The sequence below is a fragment of the Mytilus californianus genome, unplaced genomic scaffold (genome assembly GCF_021869535.1).
Source record: "Mytilus californianus isolate M0D057914Y unplaced genomic scaffold, xbMytCali1.0.p SCAF_8, whole genome shotgun sequence".
In the NCBI taxonomy this organism is placed as follows: domain Eukaryota; kingdom Metazoa; phylum Mollusca; class Bivalvia; order Mytilida; family Mytilidae; genus Mytilus; species Mytilus californianus.
Window position 1 is genome coordinate 18,863,321 of NW_026262734.1, and position 18,841 is coordinate 18,882,161.

The 18,841-nt window shown below is 32.0% G+C and overlaps 1 protein-coding gene across 3 annotated transcripts; it reads right to left on the reverse strand.

Moving 5' to 3' along the window:
• Positions 1-2,165: 2,165 nt before the first annotated feature.
• LOC127710827 (uncharacterized) lies at positions 2,166-18,455 on the reverse strand. 3 transcript variants are annotated; one of them, XM_052216788.1, is made up of 8 exons: positions 18,400-18,455; positions 17,318-17,331; positions 12,159-12,223; positions 9,388-9,699; positions 8,775-8,890; positions 7,113-7,296; positions 3,502-3,606; positions 2,166-3,075 (listed from the first exon to the last, which is right to left on the reverse strand). In XM_052216788.1, exons 2-8 carry the CDS (start codon positions 17,323-17,325, stop codon positions 2,987-2,989), a joined length of 879 nt encoding a protein of 292 aa, XP_052072748.1. In that variant the 5' UTR covers positions 17,326-17,331; positions 18,400-18,455; the 3' UTR covers positions 2,166-2,986. The 3 variants fall into 3 exon arrangements, with proteins under 3 accessions (XP_052072748.1, XP_052072750.1, XP_052072749.1); XM_052216790.1 differs by lacking the exon at positions 18,400-18,455 and adding an exon at positions 18,286-18,382; XM_052216789.1 differs by lacking the exon at positions 18,400-18,455 and adding an exon at positions 18,196-18,380.
• Between the last annotated feature and the right edge of the window lie 386 nt (positions 18,456-18,841).

Sequence of the window (18,841 nt, forward strand, 5' to 3'; positions counted from 1 at the left end):
CGGTATAGGTTTTACTCATGATTGAAGACCATACGGTGAATTATAGTTGCTTACTTCATTTAGCATTTGGTCTCTGGTGAAGAGTTGTCGCGTTGGCAATCATACCACATATTCTTATTTTTATATGTAAAGTACTCACGTAACATCTACACAAGACTGATCAGTCGTGCTCGATTCAAAATAGTTCCAACAAATTGTATAAATATTGGAAATAAATTTTAGTTTTTGTTTAATGTGACCGGAATCTCTTACCGTTCACCCGTTCGTCCTTATGTATCACGTTTGTCTTCGCTACTGCTCTTGAATACATGACATCTTTCTACTATCTTATAAAATCATATCGAGAAAAGTATAAGGAAACGCCTTATTCTCGATATATCATGTCCAAGGAAATGATTCCTTTCCAACTTATGTTTATAAAGGTGTTAATTGATGTATAAATGAGTGCTCAAAAACTCAATAAGAAATCAACAAAAGTTACCTAAATCCTCATGAAGGATACGACTTAATGAAATTCGTAATGTATGCCTGACAAAAATTCTAAACATTGAATTTCTGATGAAAATCCCTTAATTTCGAGAAAAAACCGAGAAAGTGGATTTAAGATACGCAAAGCCGTATCCGTAGTTTGTCTGTCTTGATTTAAAATAAAAAAAGAAAACAATTTATAACTAAACTACTGCTATTTGTAACCGTTCAATGTAAAATACAAACAAACATGTTTAATCCGCCAAATTTCTAATTTACTCAAAGAAACTTACTTTAAATCAATCAAATATAAACGGTTCTAACTGTCTTTTCCTAGATTAAGATATATCAGTTTTACACGGGAAACTCTACACCTTCATGTATTGTGTATTTTAGTCTACACGCTATCTAATTAAGCATCGAGGAGACCTCCGAAGTCTACAGACTATCATTTAACCCGATACAATATTAAGTATTAACATCAATAATTGTCCTTTCCTAGATTTAGATATTTCAGTATTACACCAGAAACTCTACACAAAATTTTTCTTTCCCAATAGTTAATTTTCCTTTTTGGATGATGTTCCTTTGGCACCGTCTTACGCTGTATATATATCCGAAATCGTTCGCTTTGCTCGTGTCTGTAGTGACGTTTTTGGATGAATGAACGTAATCTATGTATTACTAATCTATGTATTGTTGCTGTGTTACATATTTGTTTTTTGTTCATTATTTTGTACATAGATAAGGCCGTTAGTTTTCTTGTTTTCTTGTTATATATTTGTCATTTTGGAGCTTTTTATAGCTGACTTTGCGGTATGGGCTTTGCTCATTATTATTGAAAGACGTAAGGTGACCTATAGTTGTTAATTCCTGTGTTATTTGGTCACTCGTGAAGTTGTTAATTAGCAATCATACCACATCTTATTTTTACTAATATTATCAAATTCAAAAGAAACGATAACTTCTAAAACATACGATCGATTTGCAATGTTTATCTTAATATTCTGAACAAAAGGACAGTCGTTTTGAATGAATATAGTTGCAAATAATTTAGTGAAACTTTCCCAGAATCTTTTCACCTTCTTTTTCAGAATTGAATGACACTTTTTCAGAATCGTTACCATAAAATGCCATACCTCTTATTTTGTTTTTAATCCGAATTGTTTAAAATTTCCGTGAGTAAAAAATAAATTTGCCATTCCTTTATATTGTGACGACATGCATTTTTGTGGGTGAATGCACCTTTTGTTTTACAGGTTTTTATTGGAAATAGATATTCTAAATCTGAAAAGAAGCCCGACTTTTTTTTTAGTTTAATATAAATATTAAATGAATTCAATTACATTTGCCCCATTTTTGTTTCTGTTGCTATTATTTGTTGTCACATTTTAAAATAACTATTTCGTAAAACTGTCACTCTCAATTGGATTTTGTATTTCGTTTGATTTGTATTTATTATCTTGTCTAGTGTTGATTTGTTTTGCTTTATTTTGCTTGTATGTTGATTTCTCTTTAATTTTAGACAGTTTTTTATTGAACTTTTTATTATTGCTTTCATAGATATTCTTATTTTAAAGAAAACCAGAAAGGAATAATGATGACTAGCCTGCATTAATATTTCTACGAGTTATTGATATCAGATAAATTTCAGTGTATTATAATCACATTTCAAGAGAAGCTTTACAATGTCAACAATCATTCAAATTATCTTTATTTCCAACATTTTAACTGTACAAAGCCAGTCTCAATTCTTCTTCATACAACCTTGTATATTTACTTGTTGTGGTAATTTTTTCTTAGTACTACAGCTCGAAGTAAATTAATAAATTAAAATAAAAAAATTCACTTTAATATAATAAATATCCAATATTGCTATTTTAAAACCTACTTCATGGTATTACACACATTTCCATGTATAACGATTGAGCACATGTAGTATGTTACAGTAGCGTAAATGAAACGTGAATGAAATTTAATGACTGAAAGGCGCTAAGAGGATTCCTGCTGCCTAATGAACGACACAAAAATTGTAACAAAAATATAAAAAATAATGAAAATATGATTTCTTCCATAAACTAACTATAAGTTTTGAATGAAAAAAGTAAAATCACAAAAATACCGATCTCCGAGGAAAATTCAAAAAGTAAAGTCCGTAATCAAATGGCAAAACCAAAAGTCCAAACACAATGAACACTGAAATTGTATATAAAAGTTGAATAGTAATTGCTGTACAATTAACGGAAAAGTTTCATGAAGAGTCTTTATTGACCATTTAATTTTATGAAATTATATTTCAATTATTTCAATAGACTTTTGATGAAAAATGTGTAAATTTATTTGACAAAAAAAAAAAAAAAAAAAAAAAATAAACCAGCAGGCAATGATGCTTTTCAGCATGCAGTAATCATGTCATTATGGCAACACTTATTTCCACTCAAACTCATAGTGGTTACGTTTTTGTAATCCCAAACAACTTGCATATTTAATTAACAGAAATATTCTTAAGAGTCTAAAGTTAGGAAGTTGTCAACATGAGTACGTCTTCCTCTTGTCGTGAAGTAGTTGCGCTTGACTGCTGTTCTTTTCCTTCTGTGTTAGCATTACCTTAAACGACATATTTACGTGAGTGTAATGTTTGTAATTTAGGGAGTAACAATACAGGGCTACACACAAAGATTGAAACTCCAAACTGTTGAAATTATATAAACTTTTTGTGTCTGTTACAAATCTATTACGTCTAAAACAGAATTGTGTCTTGAACCATAAACCGTTTTGGAATTTTGGGTCCTCAATGCTCTTCCATTTCTTGCTTTATTTGAAACCTGTAACTTTTGTTATATTCGAGTGTCACTGATGAATCTTTTGTAGATGAAACGCGTCTGACGTATACAATTAAACCCTGGTATATTTGATAAGTCTATTCAAAGTATAATTATAAAACGTTGATAATAATTCACATGTTGATTCTTTAAGCACAAACATCATCTTCAAAAATGTTATTTTCCTACTTTCTGAATAAAGAGTACTTACGTCTAAAACAGTATTCTCTTTTTAGATATACAAATAACCCGAAAACCAATATACATGTAAATGTAGCAGCGGAAATTCCAATTGCTAAATTCCTAATGTTCGTATCTGTAAAAAACGAAAATACTATTAAAGGTTTTTTTCTAATCGCCTTAACAAGGGTTCCTTTCTATTATTACGTTATTGATAATCGAACTTTAAACGACCACAAGCTACTTTTCTTTGCTTCCCATTCGTGATTTTGCATCGCCATTCTGATGTTAGTTGTTTAAGTTTCTATGTGCTTCCATTATAAAACACCAGTTAATGTCCAGCAATATTCATTAAGTTATAGACTACTTTCACATTCGTGCAATCGCACGTATATTTCCGATGTCACATTGCGTTTGTAATTACGCCGCGGAAAAAAGTCGGTTGTTTTATGATGTCATTTACACCAATAGATATAGTATAAAATAGTTAACCGACGCATTTCTTTGAAAGAGGGGCGAAAGATACCAGAGGGACAGTCAAACTCATAGATTGAAAATAAACTGACAACGCCATGGCTAAAAAATAAAAAGACAAACAGACAAATAATGGTACACAAGACACAACATAGAAAACTAAAGACTAAGCAACACGAACCCCATAAAAAACCGGGGGTGATCTCAGGTGCTCCGGAAGGGTAAGCAGATCCTGCTCCACATGTGGCTTCCGTAGTGTTACTTATGTTATTACAAATCCGGTAAATAGTCTAACTCGGTAGGTCACATTCGTGAAAAGGGAAGGGTATTGTAGTTACGACATAAGGAACATATCCGATATCATCTGTGAAACGGTTATTCCATAACGGTCAACCAACTCGCGATGGCGTCCGTAAAATTAACGAAGGGATGATTTCAACTTCACCATTTGGAACTCTTGGTTTAATAGCGTCCTTGTGAGCAGCAACCCTCTATCAAGGAAATCATGATAGGAAATACCAGCCCGGGAATATCGTATCAATTGGGAGATATATAATCCGTATGCAGGCGCTGCTGGAATGTTGCTACATAGAAATGGAAAGTTCACAATTTATGAAAACAATGACATTATTGTAAAAAACAACACAAGTAGATTTTATTTAAATTCGGATTTTTCTTAATAAAACTATGTCTTCGATGTTACTTTCCCAACATACCGAAATATGTAAATTATTATTTTGAGCTTCTTGTAACACGTTTTGTCAAATTGTTGGCTACTCCACCTCTGGGAATCGTCAGAAAAACATTATATTACGATTTTTGTAAAGGGAGCTAATCAAACAAACCTGTTTTATTAACACTATGTTAGAAAGAGGGTTGAAAGATACCAGAGGGACAGTCAATCTCATAGATCGAAAATAAACTGACAACGCCATGGCTAAAAAATAAAAAGACAAACAGACAAATAAAAGTACACAAGACACAACATAGAAAACTGAGGACTAAGCAACACGAACCCACCAAATACTGGGGGTGATCTTAGGTGCTCCGGAAGGGTAAGCAGATCCTGCTTCACATGTGGCACCTGTCGTGTAAGAAAGATTTCTCGAGTGAATACAATAAGTTGTTTTTATATTATGGCGCACACACCTCTGTCACAATTTCTACTTAAATAATGTATATCCTCTTCCGCCGTTTAATGAACGTCTTATTGTTTTTCTCGAGTGATATTTTGATATGAAACCATTAATTCTGTTAATTACATACAAAAAACAAACACGATACATGAAATATCAAAAATCAAAAAGGAAAACTAAATATCAGCGAGAAAAGTGCATGTATTTGAACAAACAAGATAATAAGTCTTATGTATCCTTTGTCCTGACAGTCTGTTTCAATTTCGAAATTTCGAAATTTCTCATCCATTTCAGATTTACGATATAAATGACTTATTGTTTCCTAATGTGGTGACGTTTTAGGGTAAGATCGGTCACTGTCAATTACCAATCCGCTAATGTGATATTCTGAATTTTTAATCACTGGGTATAACTTATAAACATATTTAAAAGAAGATGACGGAGTGAACAGTCTGCTAATGTGATCTGTCCAGGTTTTTAGCTAAATTAAATCTTTAGTTTTCTGTTTAGAGTTTTGTCGACTTTTCTTGTCTTTTTGTTATTTTCTCATGGCGATTTCCGTTTCGTCAAGACCTATGAAAGATGGAGGCCCACCGGTCATTATGATATAGCTAAAAGGGATGACATATAGGTAAAACAACAACAATGAATCAAACATATCAAAAGAATTATCGCACGTACGCGGCTTTATAGAAGAGGGGCAAAAGATATCAGAGGGACAGTCAAACTCATAAATCGAAAATAAACTGACAACGCCATGGCTAAAAAAAGAAAAAGACAAACAGACAAATGATAGTTCACAAGACACAATAAAGAAAACGAAAGACTAAGCAACACGAACCCCACTTAAAACTGGGGGTGATCTCAAGTTCTCCGGAAGGGTAAACAGATACTGCTCCACATGTAGCACTTGTCGTGTTGCTCTGCCCATGTTACTACAAATCCGGTAAATGGTCTTATTCGGTAGGAAACATTCGTGAAAAGGGAACGGGATTGCAGTTACGACATAAGGAACATATCCAATATCATCTGTAAAACGGATATTCCATAACATCCAACCAATTCGTGAAGGCGTCCGTAAAATGTATGAAGGGATGCTTTCAACTTCATCATTTGGAAATTTTGGTTTTATAGCTTCCTTGTGAGCAGTAACCCTCTATCAAGGAAATACAATCCCGAAATTATCGTATCAATTGGGAGATATATACTCCGTATGCAGGGTCTGCTGGAATGTTGCTACATAGGAATGGAAAGTTCAAAATTGGGAAGCTGAAATCATCTCGTTTGTCGTAAAGTTTTGTTTTCAACCGAACCTCATTGTCAATTTATAAATGTAAGTCAAGATATGAGGCAGACCTAACTGTATCTGTTGTATCCTTTAAGTGTGGTTTTATGGGATATATGAGGTCAACATAGTCACAAAATTTTGAATCATTTAGTGAGAGAACATCATCTATATAGCAGAAAGTAAAGTTAAAGGATATTGCAAACTTCATTTCTTTCTTCCTAAGAAGTTCCTGTATGAAGTTAGCCTCATAAGAATAAAGGAACAAGTCGGCAAGAAGAGGGGCACAATTAGTTTCCATGATGAAAAACACGTCCTCCAAACGTAAAATAACTTGTCAATCAAGAAATCAAGCATCTTGATAATGTCAGTTTCAGAGAATTTTTTGTTTGAATCAGACTGATTTTTTTTACAAAGTATGAGTTTCGAATGTCCCCTTGGTAACTTTTTGCCTTTTTTCCTTACTGGAGTTGATCTCGTTTTATATTCATATTGTAATATATTGCAAGTGTGAAGTTCTATTAATTTATTTAAACTGTTAAAGCAGTTGCAGAAAGAAAAATCCAAAATCAAACGATATCGATTTCAATTAGCCCTAGATCAAAGATTGAAATTATATATACGTGTGTGATAGTTAAGAATTCAAACCAACAAAATACTAGTATGATAACTTATAACAGTTAAATAATATTCAATGATAAATATTATTTTCACGATACGATTATAAAATTGTAAAGCAGATCTTACCACTATTAGTTCCACATTTATCTGTCTTGTGATTTGTTTGAAAGCTCTTCTCTCCAACAATGCAGTTGACAAACCAAGTTATACTGCATAAGTTGAACAAACTTATAGTTTCATTATATATAATTATGTCATATGTGTGAAGTCCCTTTTTAAAAGAACTTGTTTTAAGCATTTTAGTTTCATCCTGTAAAAGAAATCTTCAGAATTATGATCAATTATATTTAAGGTAGAATTTTGGGAGACAGTTTTTACAATGAATACTTTTATTTCCTCTAAATAAACTCATCATAGATACCAGGATTGAAATTTTCTATATGCGCCAGACGCGCGTTTCGCCTACAAAAGACTCACCAGTGACGCTCAAATAAAAAAAAAGTTAAAAAGGCCAGATAAAGTACGAAGTTGAAGAGCATTGAGGACCAAAAGTTACTAAAAGTTTTGCCAAATACAGCTAAGGAAATCTATTCCTGAGGTAGAAAAGCCAAAGTATTTCAAAAATTTAGAGTTTTGTAAACAGTTAATTTATAAAAATGACCATATCAATGATAATCCATGTCAACACAGAAGTGCTGACTACTGGGCTGGTGATACCTTCGGGAAATAAACACTCCGCCAGCAGTGACATCGACCAGTGGTTGTAAATAAACTTATCATAGATACCAGGATTGAAATTATCTATTTGCGCCAGACGTAAAAGAGGCAACAGCAATACAATTTAGTGAACTGAATGATTTATTCATAATAGATATAAGAAGATGTGGTATGAGTGCCAATGTGACAATTCTCCATCCAAGTCTCAATTTGTTAAAGTAAAACAATATAGGTCAACACGGAGTCTTGGCTCACACCAAACACAAAGCTATAAAGGGCCCCCAAAATGACTAGTGTAAAACCATTCAAACGGGAAATCCAACGGTCTAATCTATATAAAAAAACGAGAAACGAGAAACGCTTATGAACCACATCAACAAACGACAAATACTTAACATCAGGTTTCTGACTAAAGACAGGTGCAATCAATGCAGCGGGTTTAAACGTTTAAAATGGCACCAAACTTCACCCAATCCGAAGTAATAGTGTCACATCACAAATAGAAAGACAAACTATAAAACATCAATTGAAATGGCTTAACTCAATCAAAAGACATATTTACAAAAAAAGGTGAACATATAATGAACGTACAAATGTGATCTATGACACAATGTCAATACAAAATTAATAAAACAAAGGTTTTTTTTTATTGGCTTTGAGGAAGTTTTCAGTATCTGCAGGTACATGTATTCATAGATCGGTACTTTGTGTCTTTCATTTTTTTCTTTTTTAGTTGTTTTTGTTCTAATCCAGTCTTAGTGAAGTCCTTTCTTAATGATTCTGTATGCCTACGGAAGCGCTTGAATATGTGACAATACTTAAACAGGATAGTGCGATTAAGTCATATTTCTTCTTATCTATTAATTCATTTTAGGTTTTCGGTTTTGATGTTTGAAATGTTCGGTAGCGTGTATTGGATTTGCATATTGTTGAATGCCGTTCGCAGACCTATACATTTACCTATAGATGCCTACATGTATCTCAGATCTATGTTGTCTTTTGGGAATAGTCGTGTCAAAGGCAATTATGGTACCGCATCTTTTTCCATATTATGTGGAACAGAATACTTACATTATATTGCAAAGAACAATTTGGTAAAGGATGCATTTTCATTAGTGTCACATTTAGATATAGTTTCATATCTTTGACATAGCTGTTGTCATGAATATCGTCGTATGAAGGCATACCTAGAATAAAAGAAAAGATTATCTGTAATAATAGACTAAGCAACATATGCTATGTTATAATCAACTCTTGAGTATCTATAGTCAACGGACTTTTAACCGATATTCTATCTTCGTTGTGAGTAAGATCATTATTCCTAACTTTTCATGTCCTAGGTATGCTTTGTTATTTACTTCTTTCCTCGTACAAATATTAGCTACATGCTTTTGACATATTTTGTAATTTTTTTGACCTGTTTTGATGGGAACCTCATGAATCTGTTTATTTCCAACATTATGAAAATTTAATCCCGTCGCATTTTTGCAACTATCCTAAATCAGGAATCTCTAGCATTTGTAAGTCTTAAACTTTGTTTTAGATATGGTTCACGAAATGTTTTATAACCTAAATCTACTGTTATTCTCATCTCGGTATTTTTCTATTTTGAATTAAAATATCAACGCATGCCTATGATGTTCGAGAACGTAAAACGTCATATTTATAGTTTTAAAACACTTACGTATATTCTCAGTTTTATTTAACATCAGCATGTCTCGAAATTGTTCTTTTCCACATAAACATGTGTATTCGCTAAAAGCATCATCTGCGGAAAAGTTTTTCACAGTTAGGTCAAAGCTTAGGTCTGAAGTGTGTATTTTCATCTCATATTTAGAGTCATCTGTTGTATGCCCATTCAAAGCAAGCAACTTGTATCCTTTTCCACCTGTCCATTGTCTTGTTTGGTTGATATGACATGCACCAGCTGATACAATACACTTAATGTTTACATCTTCACCAAATACTATAGGAACTGTTAAAATCTTCCAAATGACTACATATAAAAAAGGCAACTTTAATTAATAAAATTATAAAGGCAGTATGAAATAAAACTAGATGCTCTCAAGAGCCTGTGTCGATCACCTGTATCTACTGTTGTTTCTGAAAGGATAAGATTTTTGTTAAAGATTACAAAAATGTCAAAACATTGTGAAAAATTTACTTTAAAGGGAAATAACACCTTAAGGGGTTAATTGACAATTTTGGTCATCTTTACTTATTTGTAGATCTTTCTTTATCTATTATAAAACTCAAGATAATAACCAAAAGCTGCAAAATTTCTTTAAAAAATACCAATTCAGGAGCAGTAACCCAACAAGGGGTTGTCTGATTCGTCTGAAATTTTTAGGGCAGATATACCTGATGAAAATTTTTATCAATTGCAAGATTGCTTTAAATGCTTTAGTTTCAGAGATCAAAGTCAAATAAAATTGGGAATGGAAATGGGGAATGTGTCAAAAAGACAACAACCCGACTAGAGAGCAGAAAACAGCTTAGGATGATTAAGGTTTGGTTGAACTTGGCTACGAAGTTTTAGAGGAAGCGATTTTTGTAAAAGATTACAAAAAAAAAAACGAAAAATGGTGAAAAATTAACTTTAAAGGGCAATAACCCCTGAAGAGGTCAATTGACAATTTTGACAATGTGACCTTTTTGTAGAGCTTACTTTGCTAAATATGTTTGCTGTTTACAATATATCTCTATCTATTATTATATTCAAGATAATAACAAAAAATTCCCGAATTTTCTTTAAAATTACCAATTCAGGGACAACAGCCCAACAACGGGTTGTCTGATGCGTCTGAAAACTTCAGGGCCGATAGATCTTGACATGTTGAACATTTTTATATATTGTAAGATTGTTCTAACGCTTTAGTTTCAGAGATCAAAGTCTAAAACAGCATTTTAGCCCTATGTTCTTTTTTAGCCATGGCGGCCATCAAGTAGATTGGCAGAATCACCAGATACATATTTTAAACTAAATACCCTTAGGATGATTTAGGTCAAGTATAACTTAACTTGGCTTAGTAGTTTCAGATGAAGAGATTTTTGTAAAAGATAACAAAAAGGTACGAAAAATTGTGAAAAAGTTACTTTAAAGGGCAATAACTCCTGAAGTGGTCAATTGGCAATTTTGGTCCTGTTGACTTATCTGTAGATCTCACTTTGCTGAACAATTTTTATTATCTATCTATTATGATATTCAAGATAATAACCATAAACTGCAAAATTTCCTAAAATTTACCCATTCCGGGTCTGCAACCTAACAATGGATTGTCTGATGCGTATAAAAATTTAATAATTCACAACTAGTTCGCTATGCCCGTGTCTGTTGTGACGTTATTGATTTAAACGAACGTAATCTATGTGTTACTGGTAAATTATTAGGTCAGGGGTATCGTTACCACAAATTACTTTAAACCTATACTAAATTCGTCCATAGATATAAAGATTTGGTTTTGAAGTTTCGTTGTACCTGAAGAAAACTTATTTCAAACGGGATAGCACATCCTCACTTTTACGGAAATGTTGTTTACCAGCCCGGAAATTAGAAATGATCCTGGTAAACTTATCGATCCTTTAAATAAACTTATTCTAAAAGGTTACCAATTCAACACTGTAATATGATAATTGAATATTGTTTATTTTTTAGGGTATTAATATTGATTTTGTTATCAGTAAATTTAAAGCAAATTAATATTATTGTTATATACATATACACAATCATGGATCTACAATCTGTCGATACCTGTATCTTGGCATTGCACAAAGTCGAAGTTTTTTTCTGACTTTTTCTGACATCTTTATACTAAATCCATTGGATGTTGGATGTGTACTGATTGATAATTTAGTCTTTGATGCATGATTTTTTTTTATTATTTGTTAGTGGCTTTGAACTAGCTGTCAGTAACTGCGAGTACTCACAGATCAGTACTAAGTGTCTTTTTGTTGTTGGGATATACAAGTACCCGGCCACGTCCACTGTGTTTTTTGTTAGATTTATTTCTATTTGTATCCATCTGATGAGTTCAGCCTTGTTCAATTGATTTTTATAGTTCGTTCTTATATTGTTCTGTTACACCACTGTCCCAGGTTGGGATCCCGCCAACATGTCAAACCCCGCCACATTCTGTATGTATATGCCTGTCCAAAGTCAACAGCCTGTTATTCAGTGGTTGTCGGTTGTTGATGTATTACATATTTGTTTTACGTTCATTTTTTGTACATAAATTAGGCCGTTAGATTTCTCGTTTGAATTGTTTTACATTTGTCCTTTCGGGGCATTTTATAGCTTACTATGCGGTGTGGGCTTTGCTCATTGTTGAAGGCCGTACAGTGACCTATAGTTGTTAATTACTTTGTCATTTGGTCTCTTGTTGAGAGTTGTCTGATTGGCAATCATACCACATCTATTTTTCTATATTTACTTAAGAAATATTGAATATATTTTACCTGATTCCTGTGTTGGTACGGAACAAAACAAATAGAATATAAATCCAGTATATATATTCCATAACCTAGAAAAATTAAAAGAAGTGTGCTAATTTTGTTGATTTTTCAAAGTAATGTAAACCTTACAAACAGGTGATTTCTCTTCATTTGCGTCATGTGACTATCCATTTAAATTAGTCATGCGTTTAATCTACCATTTTCTACATAAGAAAATGCCTGTACCAAAGTCAGGAATATGACAGTTATCCATTCGTTTGATGTGATTAAGATTTTAATTTTTTCCATTTGATTAGGGACTTTCCGTTGTGAATTTTCCTTGGAGTTCAGAATTTTTGTGATTTTACTTTTATGTAAAACTGACATTTATAGATGAAAGGTGTAAAGAAAAACGTTCAATGTTCAAAAACAGCTCCCGATTCTAATAAAATCCAAATCTATATTAGAGTACGTACACTCTAGGTTCCTCTTATTGTGCAATAGAATAGATAAAAGTACAGCAGTATACATGCATACCGGTGTTCAAAAGTCAGAAATCGATTGAGAGAAAACAAATCCGGGTAACAAACTAAAACCGAGGGAAACACATCAACCATAAGAGGAAAACAAAGGAAAAAGCAGGAACACCTAAGTGCACCTTGGTACAGAACATTTAAAAAAAATGGTGGGGTAAACCTGGTTTAATGGCATGCCTAACCTCCGGCAGTATTAAAAATATTGCTAAAAAACTCTACGCGACAGAAATACAGCACAAACACACGCAAGAACATTCATAACAGAGAAAAGCATCAACAAATAATGTAAGAGTCAGCACAACATGCAAACCAAAGAACAACAACGAAGATATTCTACCAACGAAAAAACCCACAGCATATCAAAAACAATGACGCGCTTACGAAACTAACATGCAATCTCTAACTTTATACAATTTGTTTCACAATATCAAAATCATTTAACGTCTCTATCTTTTAGAAAGGGATTTTGAATTTCTATACATATTGAAGGACTAATTTTAGTGAACCACGTTATATAGATGTTCATACTAATAGGCAATTTTTTTAACCCTCAAAACATAATAAATGTGTACTGAAATGTCAGTGGATGTTATAACGAGTTCATTGTTAACTACCGATGGTTGCCACATCTCTGTCATGGTAGATCTGTGTTCCCTTCCTATAACACATAAGATACCCCTTTGTTTGGGCTCATTTATTGTCTTTCATTAGTTTTAGGTAGTGTTTTGTATACTGTTTATTTTGTATGGCGGCTCTTACAAAGGATGGCCTTCATAGACACAAATTATCGTGTTTAAGAAGATACGTTAGTTATACTCTGTAAACAATACTATTTCAAACAAAAGGATCACTTAAACTGACATTATTAAGATGTTATGTGTTTTGTTATTTGTTTCATTTTGTGGGCTTGATTTTTAAACAGACTAAGAGGGGCAATACTACATTCACATTGTACGTAAGTCAGTCTATCTGTTTGTTCGCAGGTCAGTCAATTTTCCATCAAATACTTCCGGCATACTGTTCTAAACTACTACTAGTAATTAAATAAATAATTTTGTATTCGATCAAAAACTTGGAAGTAACAAGCTTAAATTAGTAAACAAATTTTGGATTTGTCGGACCCCTTTTTCCTGTTTTAAAATACTTTGAATTTTCAATATGTTAAACAAACTAAACACTTTCGTCAAACTTGTTTCAAGTACTGCTGAAGGTCGCAGCTTATAAGTGATAAGTGTGTTTCCGGATACTTAGTATGTTAAGCATCTACTTTCTTTTATCTGATACTTTGATTCACGAGTGGTTGTATGATAGCATGACATAATGACATTGCGTGAAATATTATGGACCCAACTGTGCTCATTATCCATTATCTTGCCTTCTGGTTTCTGGTTTCTTATCTATTTGTTGAAATTGGTCGAACATTCAAAAAACATTATTACTCGATTTATTTTACTTGACTAGGCAGGTTTTAAACGGTTCGCTCATCATAGACCAGATAGAAAGGTGTTTTTGGATAAACTCATTAATGAAGTTTCCAGATATGGTCATTGAACCGGTTAAAATATTTAAACACTGAATATGTATTCTAAAAGTAAAAAATGAGACACAGTCGTTTATTTTCTTTTCAACTGGAGTTTAAAAACATGCAATAATTGTCGCATTTTGAAAATTGTGGATATGAAAGTATAACTATGACGACACGGCAGTTGCAAAATATGCATAAGGTATAAATTCTTAAAGCTTTTATATACATTTGTTCTTCCATTTATTCCTAATTATTTTTTTGTATGGTTAGTGGTTAGTGACCGGGGGACACAGAGATAAGTTGCAAACGAATCTTATTGAAGTCCCTTATTGATTAATCGAGAAGAATTTTCTTGAAAGATTTTCATTAAAAAATTTACTGTATCTCCATATAGCAGCCTCGCTAATCAGGGTTGCTTCTGCAGTTCTCTCTGTAAAGGCTTTTACTGGAGTGGCCGTTTGTAGCTGAATCTGTGAGTGACTTGAAAAGCTGACACGTGGCAGACCCTTTATTTATTTTGACTGAGAGAAATGTACCTTCTTACGATTAACCCAAACTAGCAGATTTGCTATCTACGAAGCGGTAAAAAAATAAACGCCTAAATCGAGATGTTTTTACAATCGCATATTATGGCAATTTTAAAGAAAGAAAAATAGGGTGTTATATTTTATTTTTTGTATATATATTTTTGTACAACACGTTTATTATTAATCTCACAATTAGAAATCTTTTGAACAGAATAATACAACAGCCGATTCTTTTATATCGAGACAAGCAAATAGCAATGCTTAGATATAGCACATAAAAATGTTATAAGTTTGAAACTATTTTGTTTGTCCCATACATACAGTTGTGTATCCGTTTGGTGACAATGATAGGTGGTTAGAAATCAATAATAATTATAATGGCAATCATCCTTATCACACACATCTTCGAATAGACTGTCCTTATGCAAATTAAAACATAAGCTCCGCCCGATCAGTTGAAATAGCATTCATTTGGTCATAATTCTGCATTTAGTGTTTTGTTGTCCCCAAAAACACATATCTGACACATAATTTAACTTTATTTATTTATTTTTATACGGGTTTTTATAATGATATTTATTAAATGTTAAAGCAATCGTCACAACTGTATTTTTTGTCACGGTTTTATTTTTTAAACCATGTTTTCACTTATTTGCGAAAAAACATCGCATCGATTAGGAAGTTTTAAATGCTATTCAAATATTTAGACATTATTCCAAGAGGTTTACACTTTTGCATAACAAAAAATGCAAACATGTCATGAGATGTTTTGATAAAATGGTAAATAGATGTTGCTGTAAGACCTTTTAGAAATTGCATGGAAAGTTTCATTGCAATGGTAATGTTTTAAATTATAACAAATGTCAATTCTCTATTGAACGATAGAAATCTATGAGGAAAAAAGTTGCCATAATTGCGATAAATTATAACATGTATAATACACGATTTAGACCGTGATTACCAGGGCATTATAATTATCATGATAACAATGAATACTATACATTTATTTTTAGTTGAGAAATTAATATTGTTTGCTATTGATATAAACAATGGAAACTTGCAGAATACAACGTACTCTGTGTAAATAATGAACATTATCAAATTGACTTTGTATGTCCTAGTATATATCCAAAATTCATAGCACATGATAAAACAAGTATTTTTCGAGACATTGTTAAGAATTATAAAAGAATTATTCCAAGCTCTTAATTACCCCGACCGTATGATATTCCATAGCAGTTTTCTCTTTAGATGGTGTTGAAACGTATTCATCAATCATGCTTATCTGGGTAGAAGTTACAGATATAAGTTTTTTTTTCTAATTTAAAATTATTTTGTTTTTCAACTCTTAACTTTATTAGGTCTTTTCAACTCGAAGTTTGATTTGAGCGTCACTGATGAGTCTTTTGCAGACGAAACACGTGCCTGGCGTTCAAAATTCAACCCTGGTATCTACGATGAGGTTTCTATGAATATACAGGAATATGGCAGTTGTTTTCAAATATACGGTTTCTATTTAGGTTGGCGATTGTTTTTGTTGCAGTTCAGTGTATCTGTTGTTCGGTTGTTTTCCTCTTATAAATGAAGTGTTTTCCTCGGTTTAAGTTTGTAACCAGGTTTTGTTTTTGCTTTATCGACTTATGACTATTGAACAGCGGTATACTACTGTTGACTTTACTAGTAACACACGACAACTTCCATAGTTTCTTACTTAGGACATGCATATGGAAATGTTGTGGATTAAACTAGTCATTTGTCCTCATACCTCTTCCTATTTAATATCTATAAGTAGATTTTAAAAAGCGTACAAACAAGAATGTGCACTTAGAACAAATACAAGAAGAAGTCTTCGATCTAAAAGGACGTTATAAGATACTTAATAGTAAAAATACTGAAAACAAATATTATAATAGATAACAAATTATTCTGTGTTACAAAATGATCACAACCACTGAAATCAAGTTCAGAGTACTTAAACTGATGCATCATAAGAAAGCATGTCGCCCATTACATTCTACTAATGCTTACATGCAATTAATTTAAGTACCATAAATTAACCTTGTGCGGTCAAACACCTAGTCTCAGAATTGACACCACCACCAGAGGTTGACAAAATACAAGCGACCTATTACATTTTACTGTACATTGCATATTTAGATATGAGCAGAAAAGCAGTAAATTTTCAATGTCTGTGCAAGCCTGGGTTATAAACATAAAAGCGTTATAAATTAAAAAGAACTTTTTGCAAGTGATTATGGATTATAATGCTACTTTATATGTAGTATTAAATGCTTAATTATTTTATAAATTATAAATTAAGTTATATTGTTTTTTCTCTTGACAATATTTCATTCAATATTCGTGTTAGAATGAAGATTGTTATACTATATTTTAATGTTTGTTCTTGTAGCGGTCTCCTGTTTATAAAAGTTAAAGGACAATGGCAGTAGTTATTTCTAAAATGAAAGCCTCTTATCAGTAGTTATACTACCACTACAAGTGGTACAAACAAAAGAAACACATGACGAAAAATGGAATATTGTCAGAAATATGGACATAAATACAAACTATGATTATTAAACACAACGAACTCACCCTTCCATATTTATCTACAGATTAAAACAAAATGACATATAAGGTCAAGGAACGATTTGAAAACGCCATAAATTCATGCAAAACGTTGAACAATCCTCGGATATTGAACTTTGAATAATACTAAAACTAATTATCAAATTTGCTTATTGCCAATACATTTTAGATTTTTCATAGAGTCAACGGCTTCACCTTTGACGTATTCACCATGTATCCTGGATGTATAGATGCTTCAAAAGTTGAAGTGTGCCGTTATCATGCTCAGTCTGAAAGTGTTTGTTTTTTTGTCACGACAAACAAAGTTTAAGTTATAGAACAATTTGAAATTCATTTTATCATGTTTATACCACTGTACTATTTTATATCAATATAACATATCATTTCCCAGACTTTTGACGAAAAAAATATTTAATGAGTTGGTGGCTTTGTAAAGCAAACAAAAATCATTGAGATTCCAGCAAAATAATTGTATATGCAGACGATCGTTTGGTCTACAAAATGATGATAAGAGACACTCAAAACAAAACAGTTTCGACGTCGAACAAAATTGAGGTCTACAAATTCTGTAAGGTTATGTCACCTACAGCCAAGGCAATAAATTCCTGGGTTAGAAAAATACTGTCTTTCTTACAATTCGAGGTTTTGTAAACAGTTTTATAAATGACCATATCGTTGATTATTTCCTTTATAGGCCTACATATACTAAATAACTTATTTATTGAAGCAGTGTAAATCATTAAAACTTTGTAAAATAACTTGAGGACACCAATTTCCAGTAATTCTCAATAAAATCCTCATTCCAGCATTGTTTATAAATAGCACAACTTTTAATTTCTCGTTGTTAAGTTCCTTAATGTTGATTTTCCTTCAAAATGAATTACCTTGTGTTTTTCCTCTCTCACTCTATCAAAATAAATTACATTGAGCTTTAGCAGTACCAGATGTCTATTGCTTTTTCCGTTATCACTTACTTTTGTGTTGTTGCATACGATATGTAAGTTTCAATTATACAGTCATATTTTATAAAATAAAAATGGTCCGAGCTGTGTGTCCTTCAAACAATTTTATAAATATGTTATTCTTACCTGCGTAGTGCATAATGTTGAATTTAAACATTTGAGTTAAATAGTTCCATATATTGACTGCGAATTATATATAGAAGGAAACTATAACTTTCAAGAAATAAAATGTAACAGGTAGTTTCGGTTTTTTAAAATTTAAAATTTCTTTATACGTGTGCTATTTATAGAAGTTTGACCTTAAATGCGGCTAGGCTCATATACTTTAAATCTATCTCACATCAGAGATGTATGAAGTTCAAAGTCCAATCATATAATCTTTTAAAACAGTAAGATATTTAGAAAATCGGGAATATAATATAATATTTGGGTTGGTTTTAGATTAAAAATCGAAACTATATGATGATGTTATTATATATGTGTAACCATACCATGGCGATTTAGAAAATTTTTCGAAAATACGTCTCTTGTTTGTAGATTGAAATAATCATGGAGAGCTTTTATATGT